The sequence below is a fragment of the Myiozetetes cayanensis genome, unplaced genomic scaffold (genome assembly GCF_022539395.1).
Source record: "Myiozetetes cayanensis isolate MyiCay16 unplaced genomic scaffold, myiCay2020 scf3, whole genome shotgun sequence".
Taxonomy (NCBI): Eukaryota; Metazoa; Chordata; class Aves; order Passeriformes; family Tyrannidae; genus Myiozetetes; species Myiozetetes cayanensis.
In genome coordinates, this window is record NW_026087521.1 from 54,824,556 (window position 1) to 54,843,898 (window position 19,343).

The following is a 19,343-nucleotide window of genomic DNA, read 5'->3' on the forward strand; positions in this document are numbered from 1 at the left end:
GCATTCTTCACATTGATTTCATTGACCCCCCTACTCTCTTTAGCCACCCAGCCTTTGATCCTGTCATCCTCAACCTAGGTGAGAATGAAAGGAGAATATTAATTCTGAGTATATCTAAACAGTTATTTAGGGGCCAGTTGTATGATTAGTATTTCCTTCTCTAATTTGCACCTAAATTTACACTATCTGGCTCCCCATCAGACACTTTTCTTTAAGTAAATACAAGACTGTACACGTGTGACTAGCTTTACCTTTTGAGAAGGAAATTTCTAACGTGAGTTCAGCACTGGAGTTAAGTCATACCCTGCTTGCTCACTTAGCTTAGAATTGCATCTGCATTTGTAGACATGTCTGTGCTCTTGGGGCTGTTAACTAATTATCTTCATTGTAATTATGTGGTCAGCCAAAAATTAGTGTCGTATTAGCAAGTTTCTGTTGTCTGTAGTATATCTAATTTCAAGTCTTGTCACTTTCATTCATCTTCTTGCCCAAATTCCTACTTTAGCTGCTTCTTACTGATCACTCATTTTCCCATCCACTTTAGAATCAGTTATTTCACTAAATCTGTCTCAAGACTCTCTTTTTAATCTACCTCAGGGCATAGCTTGGACTTCTCTTTGTTGTTAGTGTTAGCTCTCCATACACTGGCTATCTTACAGCCTGCTGTTTTTAAAACATTAATTTTTATTCCACGAGAAGTTCCTTCATGTGTAGAATACAGACAACAAAGAGCAAACCAAGTGTTTCTGGAGTTCTGCCTCTGTAAGCCCTTCTCCCTCTGCCCACTGCTGTCCTGGCATAACTGTGTGAGTGCACTTAGGTCAGCTACCCATTCAAGCATAATATTTATTTTATATTTTGTTTTCTGTTCTCCAGCTTTTCAGCTTTGTTCTGTTCTTTGGGTCATTCTCATTGTCTCAGTTTACACGGTTGCCTTTTCTCCCTATTTCTTTTTCATTTTTTAAGTTAAAAAAACAAAACCAAACTAACCCCCCCCAAAAAACCAATGAAAAAAACCTCCTCACCCACCAACCAACACCAAAACACCTCTTATTCAGTCATTTCAGTCCTGTAAACTTGTGCAGGCTCTTTTTTTTTGACTGTGTGTTATCAGGGTTGGGCATTAGCAACTTGACTTTACAAACGTTTTATTTAGGCCCATTCATTTCACAGTATCACAATAAACTTGATCCTACCTGATGGAAATCTGCAGCTGCAAGGAGTGGTCCTGCTCCTTCTCTCTCCCAAACCCTGAAAGCTGTTGTGCACGGTTACATAGTTGTGTGTGATGGACCAGATAATTTTATAGAAGATAAACCCCTTTTTGCTCCCTGAAAAAAAGTGTTTTCCATCAAACCAGCAAGGAAATTCATGTTGCCATGAACTCATTCACGGAGTTGGTCGACCTGTTTCAAGAAAGAAAATGTGAACGTGTAGCTGATAGCAGGGGAAAGAAGAACCATGGCATTTGGCAGCAGCTCACTTTTAGGCTGGATTAAGCATTTTGCAGGATTACTGTTTGAGCAGGACTTTTTGGGTGCTTTTTCAAAACTTCTTCAAAGGGAGAGAAAGAGTGAAGCTCTCCATAGCCTGTCCTTTTGTTCATTTAGCAGATGTATCTAAGAAGGATGCAAAGGAGATTCTTATCTGCACTTTGTGAAACGTTGTTGTCCTGTCTAAACTTAATGGATGTATTTGTGGAGCTTTGACTCTACTTTGAACACTATATTCATAATATAAATTGAGGTGGAGTGTCTTAGTATATTTCTAAGTTTTTCAATTAGCATTTATTTTAGTACTTTGTTCCATGCAAGTCACTACTATCACAAAGTGAAGAAGAAATTGAATTGAAATCTATTGAAAAGAAATTATCAAAAGATGAAAAAGATATGCGTGAAGACTGTCTGTGTTTTGAGAAGTATGCTATCCTATTTAATATTACATGGGGAAAAAAACCCACTAAAATTTATGCTCAAAATGTAAAAAAATCATTCTGTTATCTCAAAAAGGAAGTTGTTTTGAACAATCATACTGCAGTGGTTTGTACTATTCTGATCTCATCCTCTAACTCAAAAAAAAAAGAGTAAAAAGAGGAAATACATTATAAAAGAGTATGTATGTACTTCTTAATTTCTTAAAATAATTTATTTGCTGTCTTTCCACCTTAGTACTGGACTTAAGTTGTTTACAGCATCATAAGTCTCTGGCTGTATTGTATAAAGGAAAAGTTAGAATGCTAAACAGTATTAGATTTTAGCATTTTTTATTTTCAGAATTTAAGGACCATAGAAACAAGTTCAGTCGAAAGGGATCTTCTAACCACTGATCCAATCACTGGTGGTGCTTGGACATTCCTGGAATGTGAGGTAGCCAGTATATCTTGCACAGTAAGCTAATGTTAAACAAGTTACTATGTAAAACTGCATCAAGTTTAGCTGCTTTTTGAAAGATACTCTAAGTACAATTTAAAATCAAAAACAATGCTAGACTTGGAAAAAATATGGCTTGCTTTCAATAGAAATGCCTGTTTTATTGTATCAGCTGAATTATTTATGGGTTTCTGCCCTGTTAGTGCATTTTCAGGTAATGGAATTTTAAACTCAATTGTCTGAATTTTTTTTTGTGATTTTGATAGGTAAATATTGGAAAAATGGATTCTCCCATTGAGAAATGGAACCTAATAATTGGCAATTTGGCCTTAAAACAGGTAAATATAAGAGGTTAATTTGATTAAATCTTGTAAGTGAGCCATGTTATTGAAAAAGTCGGATCACAAAATTGGTAAGTATGGAGATGGATAGTGTTAATGGGAAACTAGCTCTGCCATGCTGGCTTGTACTTACTGTACAATGTTTGCTTGATTTTTTTACTTTTTGTATACAGTGTTGCTCTTCTCTAAAACAGTATGAGTTTCTATTTATTAGAAGAAAGGTAAAGTATTTTTTGTGACTGTACCAAGGGCATTTCCTTTTTAATTTTTTTTGTGAGAGGATCTGCGGATGATTAGAGAAAAATTTCAGATTTGGCGAAACCTTTTCAAATTGACCTTTCAAATGTTTCAAGTACTGTATTTGCATTGTATTCAATGTTTAAAGGAAGTATGTGATAGAGCTTTTGGATAATCAACAGTAGATAATCAAATGGATAATCAAATAGCTGGGTCACTTGAGGAAAGGAGTGATTGTTCTCCAAACCAACTATTTTTTAAGATTGAAAACTGTTTCTTGTTCATATGTTATAACATATCATGCTCAGAGGTGAAAGTTATTCTGTGACTTCACTGTTTTAAGGGATTTAGGAGCCTCTTTAGGCATTACCCTCTCCTAAATCCTGAACTCCTCTCCCTGATTCTACTTTTGCTATCTGGAGTCTCTAAAAGGATGGTAAAGCTTTTTCTACTGGCCTGAGATTTTTATTCTTCGTCACCCAAGGTTGTCATCATCTCTACAAAATGGATGAGCTTGCTCCTTTTATACCGTGCATGTAGATGTAGATAGGAGGAAAGAATAACAGAACAGTATTCTGTAGTCCTCCTGAGTCTGTCAATTATTTTAAGAATTGTTCACCTTCTTTTTCTTTTCCAGGTTCAGGCAACAGTAGTTGGTTTTCTGGCAGCAGTGGCAGCAGTTATTTTGGGCTGGATTCCAGAGGGCAAATACCGCTTTGATCACTCAGTCCTTTTGTGTTCTAGCAGCGTAGCAACTGCCTTCATAGCTTCTCTTTTACAAGGTAAGTGGAGTACATGTGTTGCTTTTTGCACTTATTTAGCTTTCTGTGGATGCTGAATGTGTATTATGTTGCTATTCCTTAAAAATTTCAATCTGGTCAGGGATAATACATCTGAAGACCAGCAGAGGATAGGATGCCCTTTTGCAATTTCCATATAGGTGGGTATATTGCATTTCTCTTCTGTCATATTCTTTCAAAAGCTTTTGATTTTCATGGCCTCCTGAGCATATCTAAACCAAAAAGTATGGGGTTTAGGTTTCACCTGATATGATGAAGAACTTTTCCCAATGCTTTCTGTATTCATTAATGTACAAAATATATTCTTAGTTCTAAGCAGGTGAAACTTATTTGTAATTAAACTTAAGTGAGCCTGGATGTTAGCTTAGCTGAATTCAAAGTTCCAGGTTGCCCATGCTGCTTATGTGTTAGTTTGTGCTCTGCTTTGTATCTGAAGTAAACAAGTTGGCTCATTATTTGAAGGGTTTGGGCCAAGTTCAAATCCCACTATACAAACAGTGCCAGTATCTGTCTGGAGCAATATGGCATGATGAATTTAATCTTCTCTTCTAATTGTCAGGAAACATTTAACCATAAAAGACTGTTCTTAATGGATGTGAAGGGGAGGAGGAAAGTACCTCTACTTGTGACATGTTCTTACTGAAAATACATAGTCAGTAGTAATAAGAATAGTGAGTCAAGTAAAACGGGTAACTTCCTTGTTTTACTAATTTGATATGCTTACTTATGAGAAAATTACGAAATTGTTAAAGTTTTGTGTGGAATTAAGACCACACATGTTTTTTTAATGACTTCAAAGTCATTGAGTTTGATCATGTGCAGAATTAAGGGCAACAAGAGAACTGGGGAACATGAGTGTATTTTTTCCACTTCTCATGTGTGACTTGGGCATAAAGAGAAACTTTTGTTGTTTCCTGGTGATGGGCCAGCACAGGAAATTGCTTTCTAAGCTTCATTTTCCTACACGTGAAATAGGTGCTTTTGAGATATTGTGATCCTACAGGATCACTTCAGTTCTTTCTTTTGAGAATTTCATGGTGCATAATTCTTTAGGCAGTTTCTCGAAAGTGAACTCCTGATGTAACCTAGGATACGTAATATAACATAAAGGACAGTGTACACAGTTAAAGCTCTTATGTATAATGTATGATGAGAGGGAAGTTACTCAGGTTATGCCAAAGACTGTTGATAACAATGTGAATTCTATATTTTGTAGCCACTTGTATTCTGCAGGGAGATGTCTCTTAACAGTTAGTGTTACTGTTTATGGGAAAAAATAGAAACCAACACCTTTAATTTAATTTTTTTTAGCTGTGTGGCAAGTAAGATTTTCTATATGTTGTCTTGTTTTTAATTTATTATGTACCATCTTGGCGTTTGGTGCTAAGTCCATGCACAGTCTTGCACAATATCAGATGTCAAAGTATTTAATCTTACATTGTTTTCATCCTATGGTGATTTAAATTCCAGCAAGTAGAAGTTATTAGGATCTGGAAATAATACACTGAATATTTTTTTCTTCAGGAAATGGCTGCTTTACAATTTCAATAGTGATAATTCTAGTCATAAGCAAAGTAGTTCATGAAAGTTCTTGATTGTTTTTTGTGTGCTTACTGTATTTTTTTTAAATATATAACTCCATTTTTAAAGTAGCTAAAACTTAAAAATACAGTCATCACTCAGGTGGGAAGAACAATCATCCTGGGGCAAAAGCACTGACTTCTTATTTATTAAGTTTGAAATTACTGTAGTCTTGGAATTTTCTGTGGAATTAAAACAGTGTATATAGTTACTGTACTGTCTTCTTTGCTGAATTTAGGGATAATAATGGTTGGAGTTATTGTTGGATCCAAGAAGACTGGTATTAATCCTGACAATGTTGCCACTCCTATAGCAGCAAGTTTTGGAGATCTTATCACCCTTGCTATACTAGCATGGATAAGTCAGGGTCTTTATACTTGCCTTGGTAAGTATGTTTCTAAGTGTGTATGAATTCCAGAAACCTCTTTTGGGTTAGGAGGGTGGGGAAAAGGCAGGGAGTGGGAGGTTCAACAAACCTTTCAGTTTGACTGACACTGTTGTTAACATTTATGCCGTTAAATGGTAAACCTTAGAGTGCAACATTATGCCATGCTTTATTTATTTATTTATTTATTTATTTATTTATTTATTTTAATAAGATCATAGAAGTCACTAACCTGAACTTTGGCACAAGGTATGAGTATTTGAAAGTCTTTGACAGTATCACATTCAATCCACATGTGAATTGCAACCTGCAGTTGCTGAATTTACTCTGCTTTCTTGGAGGGGGAGGGGAGTTATCTTCATCCAGGAATGTTTTCTTGAATGTCCACCCCTAAATCAAATATTTGCTTCCCTGAGTCCTTTTGAATCGCTCTCCCCTTGCTCTGAGGGGAAGGAGTTAAACTGGCTATCTGGAGAGGCTGCTGGGAGAGGAGTTCTGCTCTGAGTGTTTTTGTTTTAAGGTGTGATTTTAGACACCAGTCAAATATGTTTTGACCTGCAGCTAGCTATGCCTGGAAATCAAAATAAAAATAATTGAAGTAATCTGAGTAACAATAGCAAGTTGACCACAAGTACATATTCAACGAAGTGAAGCCTAAATTTAGATAGATTTGGAATCAATACGACTTTTAAATGAGTTGCACCAAGACTATTGTGAGTTTCCTTTTGATTCCATCCAAGTGCTTTCCAGCTCCCATTGCAATACTTTCATATTTCCAATACCAGCTTCCAATACCAGTTTCCTCAGCTCTTTCCCATTTCCCTCACAGTTTCCCTCCATGTCTGCCTGCTGTTCCCAGTACTTGTGCTGGATTTTACCAGTGTTTCCTCCTGCTTTTCAGTAAATGAAGTAACCACTTCCAGTTTCTCCAAATAATGTCCCAGCTGTCTTCTGTTTTGTTGGTTTTGTTTTGTCTTATAAATTTGATGGCTATCTTTTAAACATAAATATGCTTCTTTTTAGCAGTAGCTTTCTTCAGAACAGCAGTTCTGCTATGAAAGATGAAAAGATATATAACCACACTGAATAGCTTAGCTCCAGAGGGAAGGTCTTTGTTGACTGCTGACTACAGAGGGCAATGATCTAATCCAACTTAATGCACAAATTCTGTCTGGCTTCTTCATGACAGTATTTTACTATTCTCTTACTTTCCCACTAATAGCTGTGAACAGGTGAATAAATAGTTCCAAACTAATTATTCTTCTCTTCTGCTAGTTATTTGCATGTTTATATACTCTCCTTGAAACTTTTTTCTCTGATTTCTAAGCCCTGTAGTGTCTAAATCCTACTTTTTTAAAGGAAAGGAGCAGACCACTGACCAAGGTTCATAATCACAATGTCTGCTAAAATTAATATATAGTTATTATTGGAAGCAAGCTCAGATAGTAACTTGTGTAATAAAATGCTGGATTGTCACAGAGGAGATGTGAGCTTGGAAAATGAGAATGAGTAACTGACAATTCAGTCTTTTTTCTTCCTGTTTCTTAATCTCCCCCATCAAGAAACGAACAAAAACCCCCAACATTTTCTCACAGGAGAAGTATGTTCAGAACCTTAAATCATTGCTGCAAATAACTCATTCCATAGAAACTATTTAAAGTTTATTGTACTTTAAAAGACGTAACAGTAGACAATTACAGCGTATTATACCACAGGTCAGATATTTGTTTTGTCTGTAATTTCCCAGAGATGCTGATATCATCACGTATATTCTTTTCAGCTGTGCTCATTGTTCAAGGCTTTTCACATAAAAATTTGAGCTGTCCTGTGTAAGTAAGGCTTTAAAACTTAGTTGCAGGTACTGGTATTTTAATAGTAGTTACATTTGTAATTTGTAAATAAACAACATACATTATTTTGTACCATATTAGTACTGCTTCCAATGCTTTATGTAAGGTTATATGTGGGTTTTTTTCAAGAAGTGAGTAATTGCTAATAATATTTCAATTTCTTCTATAGCGTGCTTTTCTTTTCAATCTCTAAAACCTTAACAAAAAACACTCAACCCCAAGAAGAAGATGAGGAAAGAAACCTGCACTTTTTTATTCCTTTCACATATTTCCAGAGATTTACACCTCTACTTACAGATGGCCTAATGTGTCTCAGAGAAATAAAAAAGAAGTGGGGCCAGTTTGAACTGATCCTTTGCTACTTTTACAGCTGTCATGACCACTCGAATTTTACTGTGCTGCTGCAGTTGAAGAGTAGATCCCACACATGTGTAGGGGGAAGGATTAGTGCATTCAAGTGTGTTTCTAAGACTTATTCCTAGTTTTCTTTCTATAAGGTCTTCTGGAAGTAATTGTCTTTTGGTAATATGTGAAATAATCTAGTTACTGCTAAAAGAAACACTTCTGCTCTTTGTATTTTTTTTTTTCTCGATTTCTTTGTATTTCTTTCTTTTAGGAAACAGAGAGTCTTTCTAAAGTAAGAACATGCCACAAAGCCCTTGGAAATGTGTTGTTTCCAAGATGTGTGTATTTGAACTATGAAATAGTTACAAGGGTTAAAAGTACGGAGTAACTTATGCTCGGGAGAGGTTTATAAAATTGTGAGTGGCAGGGACGAGGCATTCAGAAAATGATTAAGCAACAGGTTGCAGAACTAAAGTTTTTTACATAACACAGGAGTGGGATGTGAAACTTACTGCTGTGCTGTGTTAAGAGGATCAAAGTGATTTTAGAAAACTCTTTGGATAAATTAGTCAGAGAGGACAGATGCAGACAGATGCAGACAGAAAACTTGAGTGATGAAATCCCTAATGCAAACAGCAGCAGGAGCGTGCAGGGCACACTGAAAGAAGCATCACTCAAACCCTGTCATCTTTCTGTTCTTCTCTCCACAACCTGAACTGTTGACCATAGTCAGAGAAAGGATACTAGAGTAGATGAGAACTTTGGCCTCCTCCAGTGCAGATATTCATATGTTCTTTCTGTCCTTTCCCTGCTTTCTCAATGCTAGAATAAGAAGCCCAATGGGAATGTTTTAAGGAAACCCACAGTTTATAAGCTGGTAATGAATCAGTGTTCAGAATTAACTATTGTTCCCTAGGATTTATTAGCCTAACTACTCAAATGGTCTGAAACAAATGTTTAAGTTTCTGGCCGCTCTCTGCATGGGGCTAGATGTTTTCAGACAAGACTGTAAGGAGGGAAATGATTTGTGTACAAACTATATGCTGTAACAGAGGTTTACAGGCTTTGTTTTGATACAGTGCTTCATGGCATACCCAGGAGAGGCAGGGAAAAGGACTGTAGCATTTTTACCTGTGCTAAGCCTGAATGAAACGTCTTGTTTGGTCACTGTCATGTATGTGGTTTCTGAAAGGTTCATCTGAGTGCTTTAAAAATAATGACAAAGCTATCAAACACAGGGATTAAACAGTAGAAGGTTAATAGTTCTTAGCAGCTCCCTAGACGGAGCCGTGTCTGTGAATCGTTGTTAAATAGCTGGGGAAAAGCACTAGAGGGCTCCCCAGGACCGTCGCTGTGTCCTGGCACCTTTCCTCCAACAGAAGACGAGGAATGCAATGGAATAGGAACACCCGTATATTAAATGTGCAGGTCCCTGTTGATTGTCACTTGTCAGTAATGATCTGAAAACTTCGTTTAAAGCTTTCATTTTTTTTTCCACAGAATGTGGTTTAAATATATGCGTTTATATCTCTTGCATGTTGGATCCAGGTTGAGAAGACAAATTGTGTGATTCACATTATTATTTTCAGGTTCCCACCAGTTGCTTTGAAGTAGTGTATTTCCAGCTTACCTCTAGTTTCTACCAGAGGCTGCATTACTTTCAGTGGCACTGCACTGAACAACATGTCACAGTAAATACCCTGTACAAGGATTAAAACATGAAACATCTGAGTTCTCTGAACTAGAATATTAATTTATATCACTGTTTACTAAAAGAATGAGGGCTTACTAAATGAAGATCAGAACCTTGGTTTTTCCTCTTCCCTCCTTCCTTTTTTAATTTAATGTCATAGTCTGAAGTTCACCGAAGAGCTGAGTTGCTTTTAGGTGTTTATCTTCTGCTGTGGGATGATGCAAATTCTATAGCAGAGACAGGTTGAGTGAGATTCCTTTTACCGTGTAAGCTACCTGCTATAAATCTATCAAAAATGGAGTGAAGTGAGCCCTAAAAGAGAGGTCATTTATTTCCTCTTCACATTCTCCAGCTATTGTAAAATATTTTTACTTCTTCTGTGAATTAAATATGAAGAGAAAGATAGCTACCCTTCCTTAAAAGATGCATCTCAAAGTTAATCTTTATAGGCTGTAATAGTTAAGGTGTTGTGAAAGTGGAGTCTCCCATAGCTCACTTGGGACAGATTCTGTAAGATAATTCTAAACTATTAATTGCTTTTATAGTTCTGTTTTTAATTTAGCTAAATAGACAAGCAGTAGAATTTGAAGTTCTGGTAGGGACCAACTGCCTTACCTTAATTTTTTTCATTGTTTTTGCCTTAAAAAACCTGGGCAAGGTGAATTTCAGTTGACTAGTTTAAAACTTTTAAACAGATACCTTATTATAATGGTGGTCTTTTACCCTTGTTCAGCAGCGTGGGGAGGGTTGGTGGCTAGTTTATTTATTTATTGCTCTCTCTAGTGTTTTAAAACAGAGAATCCCAGTAAGGTGCTAGTGTGTTATCATAGCAGAAAGTTTGGGTTTTTTTAAGTTTTAGGCTGTGTCTGTATCCTGTCCTCAGAGAGCCCTCACTATTGAGAGCCACTGGTGGCTTTTGTTCTTTTCAAGAAGACATTTACAACAGTATTACAGCAATGGAGTAGCTTTTATAATCCATTTTATGTCCAACTCAATTTAAAGGACTTGTGTGTTGGAAAGAAGGGGGGTGTCCATATGCTATGAATTTCTGTATAAACAAAATCCTTTTTCAATATATACAGGATTTTTTTAATATGACTTACAAAGCAGTGTTTTATATTCCACAGCCTTATTACACTTTTATCATAAAACATCATACAGAAATTCTCTTCAAAGTTTCTTCTTTGTACAGATAGTTCTGTCCTTGAGAAGGTGGGAGACAATGATCAGAGATGACAGATGTTAAACATATTGTTCAGTGCAGTAGTTGAAGCTTTAGGTGCAGTAGTGATGAAGACAATTAAAAATCCTCAATTGTGTGATATAGATTATAATTTATTTTAGAGTTCTAATTTAGAAAAAAATGTATAGGAATATCTTGAAAGTAAAACAGGTTTGTTTTTTTTTTCTTTGTTATTATTTTAGAGACATATTCCTATGTATCTCCTTTGGTTGGTGCCTTTTTTTTGATTCTGACTCCGGTGGGGATTGTCATAGCTGCCAAACACCCAGCTACCAGAACTGTCCTCCATTCAGGATGGGAGCCTGTTATAACTGCCATGATTATAAGCAGGTAAGTCTATTTGTCTTGCTTCATAGAAGCATCTTAGGAATCATCCTGTATCTCTGTTTATCTCGCTTAACACCTGGTTGTACTTAGAAGAAACATTTAAGGAGTCTCTAGAACTTAGAGTGTGAATAAACTTTAGTCTTCCCCAAAATGAGGAAGTTACAAAGTTTAGTCACAGGTGGGAATGACTGGGGGAGCCAGCAGTAGCTGGGCACTAGCGATGGGTTGGTGTATCTGTGATTGACAAGTGTGCCCTATCAAAATGAGGGAAACGGTGAGCTACTCATCTCCTGCTGCAAGACTGTGCACTGATCTAACAGATTATTTAATCCAATGACAGTTATGAATCTGAAAAGTAGAGTTGGTGGTATTCTATGGTCTTGGTTAAATAAGAAGTCAATTTTAATAAATATCTAAGTACAGCGGTGTTAGTCTGTACCTCAGAATGAGGTAATGGTGCAGGGGAAAGGTGAGTTGAGATGAAAATTGTGTCTTGAAGATTTTCTAAGACAGATTGCTCTGAAAAGTTTTTAAATACTAATTAATGGTCCTGCTTGCCTTATTCTAAATATTGTACTTTGTTTTTTCAGTATTGGTGGCCTTATTCTGGACACAACTGTATCTGATCCTAACTTAGTTGGAATTGTTGTTTATACCCCAGTAATTAATGGTAAGACTCTCTAATTGCTGTAATACATCAATTGGTATACCTTGGTTTGAGAAATGTCTGTTACAGTAAATTTCTCTTGTGCTAATTAATGTCTGATATATTAATTTCAGGTTTTGGTTTTGGTATCAACAGCTGTGTATTTGAACACCTGAGAATTGCTTCATGTTTTTGCTACAATCATTAAAACATGATAGAAAATGTGACAATAGAAAGCAGGTCTTAAGAAACTGAAAGTGGAAATATTGAAGGAACATATTCAAATATTAAACTATCAAATTTAATAAAAATAAAATTATCAAATATTATATTGAAGCAGTTATGGCTCTAGAAAATGTATATAAATTTTTGTCTCAAGGGATTTTCTTCTGAACATCCAGGGACAAATTTTCAAAAGGGTAATTCGCTATTGATGTGTAATGTATATAGATATAAGAATTAACAAGGATGCAACAGACAAGTAAAAAATTTCTCAAGAAAAATGGATGTTGTTTCCAATGCCTGGCATGCACTTTTCAGGTGTGTAGAATGCATTTATGAAAACTTGGTTCTTGAACTAAGTGTTCCATCTCCTAACAATAAGAACAAGGCAAATTTTATAAGAGCACTTGATATCTTATACTGCTGCAGTTTGAAAATGCTTTTATTTCCTACTACAGTAGGAGAGGGTTGATACCTATTTACTTTGCAATAATTATAAACACCAGATCTCTTCCCACTGTATTGCTGCCTAGCTGTTTTTTCCCCTTTTTTTTTGTATTTCTTAATTTCATTTCTCCCATTAGTTTGCACTTTTATGTATTGTTGATTTTAAAACCATTTTCAGTGTTACCATTTTAAAACCATTTTCAGTGTTACAGTGATACTGTTTTGACTTAGGTTGGCCCTTGCAAATTCCATAGGGGCATCTTCTATTCCATTTTCTAAGCTATGAATTAAATGAATTACGGCCACTTGTTTTCCACCATGATAACAAGATGTTAATAGGGTTGCTGAGTTTTAGTTTTGAACCACATTGGCCTGATATAATTGATTTTCCAGACATTATTAATGGAAATGTTGGATAGCACCAAAACATTTTGGTAAGCTTTACTGTGGTTGACAGTTAGTATATCTGTTGCTGCAACCATTAGGCAAGCTGTTCAGTTAGTGGGAGAAATTGTATTGTTTTGACAGAAGCCTGTTCTTGGCAAATTCATTTTAGCTCATGTTTTACAGCTTTCATATCTTCTGGATTGTCCTCTTAATAATTTGTTCTAATTCTCATGTAGGAACATAAATTTCACTGATATACAGGTTCTCTGTATCATTCTTTTTGATCCCCTTCAAAGATATATTTTCTGTTTTCTCCATTACAGCCCTCAGGTATTCTCTAACCTCCAAGAAAATCAATTTGCAAAAATGATCACTAATAATTCTTGGATTGTTCATATAGCTCTCTAAGGACTATATTTAACTTACCCCCAGGCCCTAGTACATACCAGTTTGTGATCAGGTATCATCATTTTTATGAAGGCAGTAGACAAAAGGAACTGAGTATTTCAGTCTTCAGTAGAGCATGTTGCTTGCTCTTCTTTCTCATTAAAGTCATTAATTTTCTTTCTTCTTGCTTTTAACATGAAGCATTTCTGTGTTGCCACTCTTGTTCTTTGCTTACCATAAATTAATTCTTACACTTCAGCCTTTATGTCTCCTTGCCTATGCCTTGCCTTTGTATTAAATCAAAATTGCGAGTACTTGCACCTAACTTTTGTATGTTTTCATTTTGATGATCCAGATACCTAAAATGCAAAGCAGACATTTGTCTGCTTTACATCTGCTACTTTTCCTATAGTAGTCCTTTTTCAGCAAACCCCTGCATTTACCTCCTAAGAGAAGAGGATTGTTTTTTCTTTTTAGGCAGGTATACCCACACCAGTACTCTTACCAGTGGTCCTGCTTTCCCAGATGACATCCCTTGATAACAAAAGCCAGTAACTATCTGGTGATTCTTTCTTACTCCTTCCACATAGGTTTCCTTTTCTACTCCAGTACTATACCAGAATAATTCTGGATTTTCTCTGTAGGTTCCCTTATTCTAGACTTTTACCTGCAATGGATACAGGTCTCATGGACACATGCCTTTCTCAAGGCCTCATGTGCCTTCCAGATGTTGCAATAATGATAGTCTTTTACCCTGCAGCAATTATGGACTGCTCTTGTCAGTGGAATTAGGCATCCTATTGGATTGCCTGTTTATCATTTTTAGCTAATGACTGGACTTAAATAAATAATTTTAATTGCTAAGAATAACAGCTTATTATTAGCATGCCTCCAGAGGAAAGAGTAAATATACTGCTTTATTTCTTGTTTTCTTTCATATCTTTTCTTTCATAAAGTTATTGACAGAACTAAGGCAATGCACATACATTCTTTTGAACTGCCTTTATAGGAAAAGAATTAGCCAAAAGCTATAAAGTCCTGAATATTGAGCTGACAGGTCAAAAGATCCTTGAAGAATTTGGCATGTGGAAAAGAGCAGACAGGGAGAGAGTCTTTCCAAGAGACATGCTTGACTCAAAATTCTAAGGCTAGAGGCATTTCTATTGGAAAATATAGAGAAAATATGTTCTGTGTAGAGGATGCAGAATGGGCCTGTTTTATAGTACATCTCCTGGAAAAGGAAATTGTAGGTAGGTGATTTTCTTGGTTGTTGTTAGATTAACCTCTCCTGGGTTTCATAATTCTACTGACACCTTTTGATATTGCTGGTCAGTACAGTGTAGTAAACTGGGATTTAGGAAGTCCTTCAGTGAAAAAAGCACACCTATTGACACTCATTTACTTACATAAAAGGTGTGTTTAGTCACTTAACAGATGGCTTTTTAAATATTACTGTTGCAGAAAGTTTTCTCTAACAGTGCTTTCCTGGCCTTAGAATTCTCATTGTAAACCTCAGTAGTGACAGGAGCTGAGGGGTTTCCCCTCAAAATGCTTTTAGGATGCCTGTTTTTTTCCACTCTCCTTAATGTTGGTTACTCCTATGGCATAGAGAACCCGAAAAAAAACCCCAAACCCAACAGGAAAACCTGAAAGAAATACTGTATTGTATTGGGATCGTGTCCAGCCAGAATTTGATGACAGTGTAAATTTGTCCAAGATTTCAAGCTGTCACTGTTTATTTCAGTGCCAGTTTCCATATCTCAAAAATCTGAATTGTATGTACTACAGAACTGTCAGTTGTTAGGCTTGCTGTGTGCACCATTTAGCAGCTTTTGGCCAGGTTCTGTCTAGATGGTTTGTGTATTCTTAGATGTGAGACGAGTTACTTTCATTATGTGTTACAGTGTGGAGCCATTAAATCTTTCAGTTTAAGAAATATTGGTCTGGAATTTGAGCAACCTCAAAGGTTCTTACCCCCATTAACAATAACTACAAATATTTTCCCAAAATATTAAAATACTTTTTAAGCAGACAGGCATTTATAGTCCATTTTACTGCTGGTGGCCTGAAGTATTTCACAACCGCTTTTCCATTTTCTCACTTTTAAACATATTTATTGAGATGAATAAATATTTTTTTGTTCTATGGTTGGCTGGGTTAAATAGTATCTCTGCTTATTAAAAAGAAATAATTTTATTGTTTCAGCCACTATAGTACTTACAAACTATGTGATACTTAGATGTCTGTTTGATGTACTGAAGTTCTGAATAAAATTACTAAGCCCAAGAGTGGCTGTGCTTCAGTCTAGATACTCAAGTTGATCATTATGTTTTCTAGTGGATGAGGTGGTTAAAATTTGCAAATCCTCTTACAGCATCACAGGGTGTTGAATTTGGCTCAGGAATAGCAATTTGCAAGAAACCGAGTTCCTTTTGCACAGAAAAAAGATAATACCTTAAACAATTACATGCTTCTGAATATGCAACAGAAATGAACTAAGTGCAATTACTGGCTAGAGCCACTTTCCTCTCGATTTTCATTGTATGCTTAGACAAAGCATTGTGAGATATCTTCTAAGTATTTGCATTTCATGACTTACTGCGTACTAACCAACATATCAGTAGACTTTACCCTATTTTTATGCATCTTGAGGAATGGCGGTTCTGCAAATTAATTCCAAAACCACTTGAAAATTGGAAATCCTTTATATCAAAAATCTTGCCTTTGCAGGTTGTTCGAAGCAGTACTCTAAGGGTAACACAAGCCAGTTTTAGTATTTCTTGCTTTTTGGCTGTACGTATTTTAAAATTATTTGCTATCTGGAGGAAAAAAATGTAGATCGAAGGATATGAGAAAAATATATGAGAAAATGTAACGTAAAACATAATGAGTATCAGTTGTCTAGGAGATGAAAATTAAGCTTATGTAAGGGTAAATTGAATGACAGGCTTTCAGGTTTTTTGGAGAGATTTTGCTGTAAATTGTTTTGGAGAATATGGAAAGAAAATACTCAGGAACCGTTCCTCCTCAAAAAATAAAATGCATTTTTTTAATAGCTATGCATTTTAATCTTTTTTAGGGTAGTTATATGTTGAGTTTTTCCACAACAGAGTAGTGCTTTGATTAGAATATAACAATTGTCTCAGACAGTTGAGCATCTGAAGTTTGTCTCTGCAAATGACAAGGGAAAACATCAGTGTTCCTGTATGGCAGTAGAGCAGTTTGGCTGAGTAGCAAATTAATTTTTCTGCATGCTGAATTAGAAAGAATGTGTTAGTCTCAGAAGGCACCAGTGCTCTGTGAGAACTGTTCAGTCTTGATTTTGGCATAAATAAGGAGGAGGGCTTTGATTTTTGACATTTACTTCTGAGACATTATTGGGTGATAGTTTTACTACTTTTTAGTTCCTAACCTGCATGTGTAAACCTGCATATTGAATGCTATTATAGATGTGTGATCTTTCTTGGAAGTCTTACTTGTAAATTTTATCATATCCAGCATATTTTCATTTTTTGACCGTAAAAGAACAATTTTTTTATTAGGGATAGGAAATAACTGATTTATGAGTCAAATCGTAATATGCATATATAATGTTGTCTTAAAGACTTCTCTTAATAAACATCCATATAGGAAAGGTTAATATTTCCCACCTGTTTTCCCCCAAACATTTTTACGTATTAGAAGAAATGCTACAAAGTAAAATGGAAGATAGAAGAAATACAGATGAAAAAAACCCACAAATAATTAGCTATTTAAGGTAGATTTCCAATCTAAATATTTCACTTGCATAAAACATTATTTTATGCAGGTTGTCTAGTATTGTGTCCAGTAGGGTTTTGAATATCTCCGTAGATGGAGACACCACAATTCCTCTGGGTGGCCTGTTCCAGCATTTGACCACCCTCATCATAAACAAAAGAAAAAGTAGGGTTTTTGTGCTCAGGTGGAATATTTTGTGTTTCAGGTTTTTTTATTGCCTTTTGTCCTGTCAGTGGGTACTAGTGAGAACAGTCTGGCTGGCTTGCCTTCATCCCTCGTCTCAAGTATCTATACACATTTGTAAGGTCCTCCTGAGCCTTCTGCAGGATGAACAGTCACAGGTCTCTAACTCTCCTCATACAGAAGATCCTGCAGTCCCTGTGAGCTTGTGTTGGACTCACTCCAGTCAGTCCATTTCTTGTACTGGGTAGCTCAGAAATGGGCATGGTACTGCAGTTGTGACCTTTCCAGTGCAGAGTACAGAGCAGGCATTACCTCCTTTGGCATGCTGGTGATGCTTTTCCTAATGCAGCCCAGGATGCTGTTGACCTTTGCCATGAAGGTGGATTGCTGTGTCACGGTGAATTTCTTGTTCTTCAGTACCCCCATGTCCTTCTCTGCAGACCTGCTTTCCAGCCTGTACTGGTGCATGGGGTTATTCCTACCCAGATGGAGGATTTTGCATTTCTTTTTGTTGAATTTAATGAGATTTCTCGTGACCCAACTTTTGAGCCTATCCAGTTCTATCTGAATGGTTTATCAACTGCTCCGCCAAGTATTCCCTGGAAAAGTGTTTATCCAAACATACAGTATAACTTCTGAGGTAAAAATCAGCCCGGCGTGTTACTGGGAGCAGTGAATGTTCTCAGACTTTTCTGTGTCATCAACACCCCTCCAGCTTCCCTTAACTTCTGGGTTGTTTTTACCTGTACTGAGGGTTATGAGATTTGCTTTGAAGTATTTTTTAAGATGCATTGATGTAAAGTACTTTTAATGTGGTTACTTCTATTATTAGAAGAAAGTCCTTTTTGCAAATGATGATGAATAGAATCCCGCCCGTAGGCCTGTTTGCAAATACGTGATGTGGTTTCAGCTCTACTTTGAGTATGGGTTTTGGGCTTGTTAGACAAAAGAGCTGTGATAACAATTTTCAGAAGAAACATTCTTGCTTAGCCCTTAACTGCCTCGATAAAATGATGAGGCTTTCAATTTTCTTTTAAAGTTGTAAGTCAGCGTGACATTCTTCACACTTTAGCAGACAGTGACTCTTCTGCTTATTGACAAAGTAGCACTTTCGTATTGAAGTTAAACACATTTGCTGTTCTGAGAGGAATGAAGTAACAGTTGCTGGATTTTACTTTTGAAATAAATTGTTTTCCTGTGTTATAGTTCTTAAAAGAGTGAAAAGAAGCTAATGAAGTTATTCTTTGCAAATTTAGTATTTGTTATGATGACTGCAATAGGAGAAAAAATCTCTGGATTAATTAAATATCCATGGAAACAGTCCTTATATATATCTACAGAGATCTTAATAATATGAGCAGCTACTGAGCACGTGACCATTTTATGCATTCAGAAGATGCTGAGAAGTTATCAGTTTTGTGTATTGACATCTTGTCAACCTACACGGTTTCATCTGTGTTCTGTTTCTTGCAGGGATCTGATTAATCTGGTATAGCTGAGATGGTAACTTCACAGGCACAGTAGCTGCTGTTACCAAACAAACTGAGTCTCTCTGTACATATCGAAGTGATTCATTCAGTGCAAGCACAGTTTTATTCTCTCCATTTTCCCTCTGCTTTCTACAGCATCATCATTCCTTTTCTGTGTTGGTGAGTTGTTGAGGAGGAGGCATGCTTAGCTCCAACCTGGGTGCTGACTGGCCAGCTGGCCCACTTATGCCCTTAACTATACAACTCATATTACTTCCTTTGTCTCACTGAGGGCATGGGTTTGAATCTTTCCCTTTATGTACCCAGCCACTGTTTTCTTTTTGGTAGCTTGTTTGGAGATAGTTAGAATCTCTGTCCTTGTGTCACACATGGTTGAATTTGGCCCAAAGGTTCAAAAATAATTAGGAGAATTGGTAGGTGAATAGGTAGAACTAAAAGACAGAGTCACTGCTGCTGCCCATCACAGTACATTGTCAGCCGGTTGAGACTGGATGTATGGATTCTAGAAACCCTTACACTTCACTACACCTGCCTGTCTTGGATGAGTTAGAATTATACCACTAATACTAAATTATTGAGACTCAGACAAATGAAATTTAAAATATTTTTGCTTAACACACAAATATTGCGTTTCCATCTAGCTAAAATAGG

At 36.3% G+C, this 19,343-nt stretch overlaps 1 protein-coding gene across 1 annotated transcript in view; it reads left to right on the forward strand.

Moving 5' to 3' along the window:
- SLC41A2 (solute carrier family 41 member 2) overlaps positions 1-19,343 on the forward strand; it is a 47,014-nt gene that overhangs the window by 14,550 nt on the left and 13,121 nt on the right. The window contains exons 4-8 of the mRNA XM_050324810.1: positions 2,636-2,707; positions 3,585-3,729; positions 5,567-5,713; positions 11,027-11,174; positions 11,762-11,841. Of these exons, the coding sequence (XP_050180767.1) occupies positions 2,636-2,707; positions 3,585-3,729; positions 5,567-5,713; positions 11,027-11,174; positions 11,762-11,841 (592 nt within the window). The remainder of the gene's footprint in view (positions 1-2,635; positions 2,708-3,584; positions 3,730-5,566; positions 5,714-11,026; positions 11,175-11,761; positions 11,842-19,343) is intronic.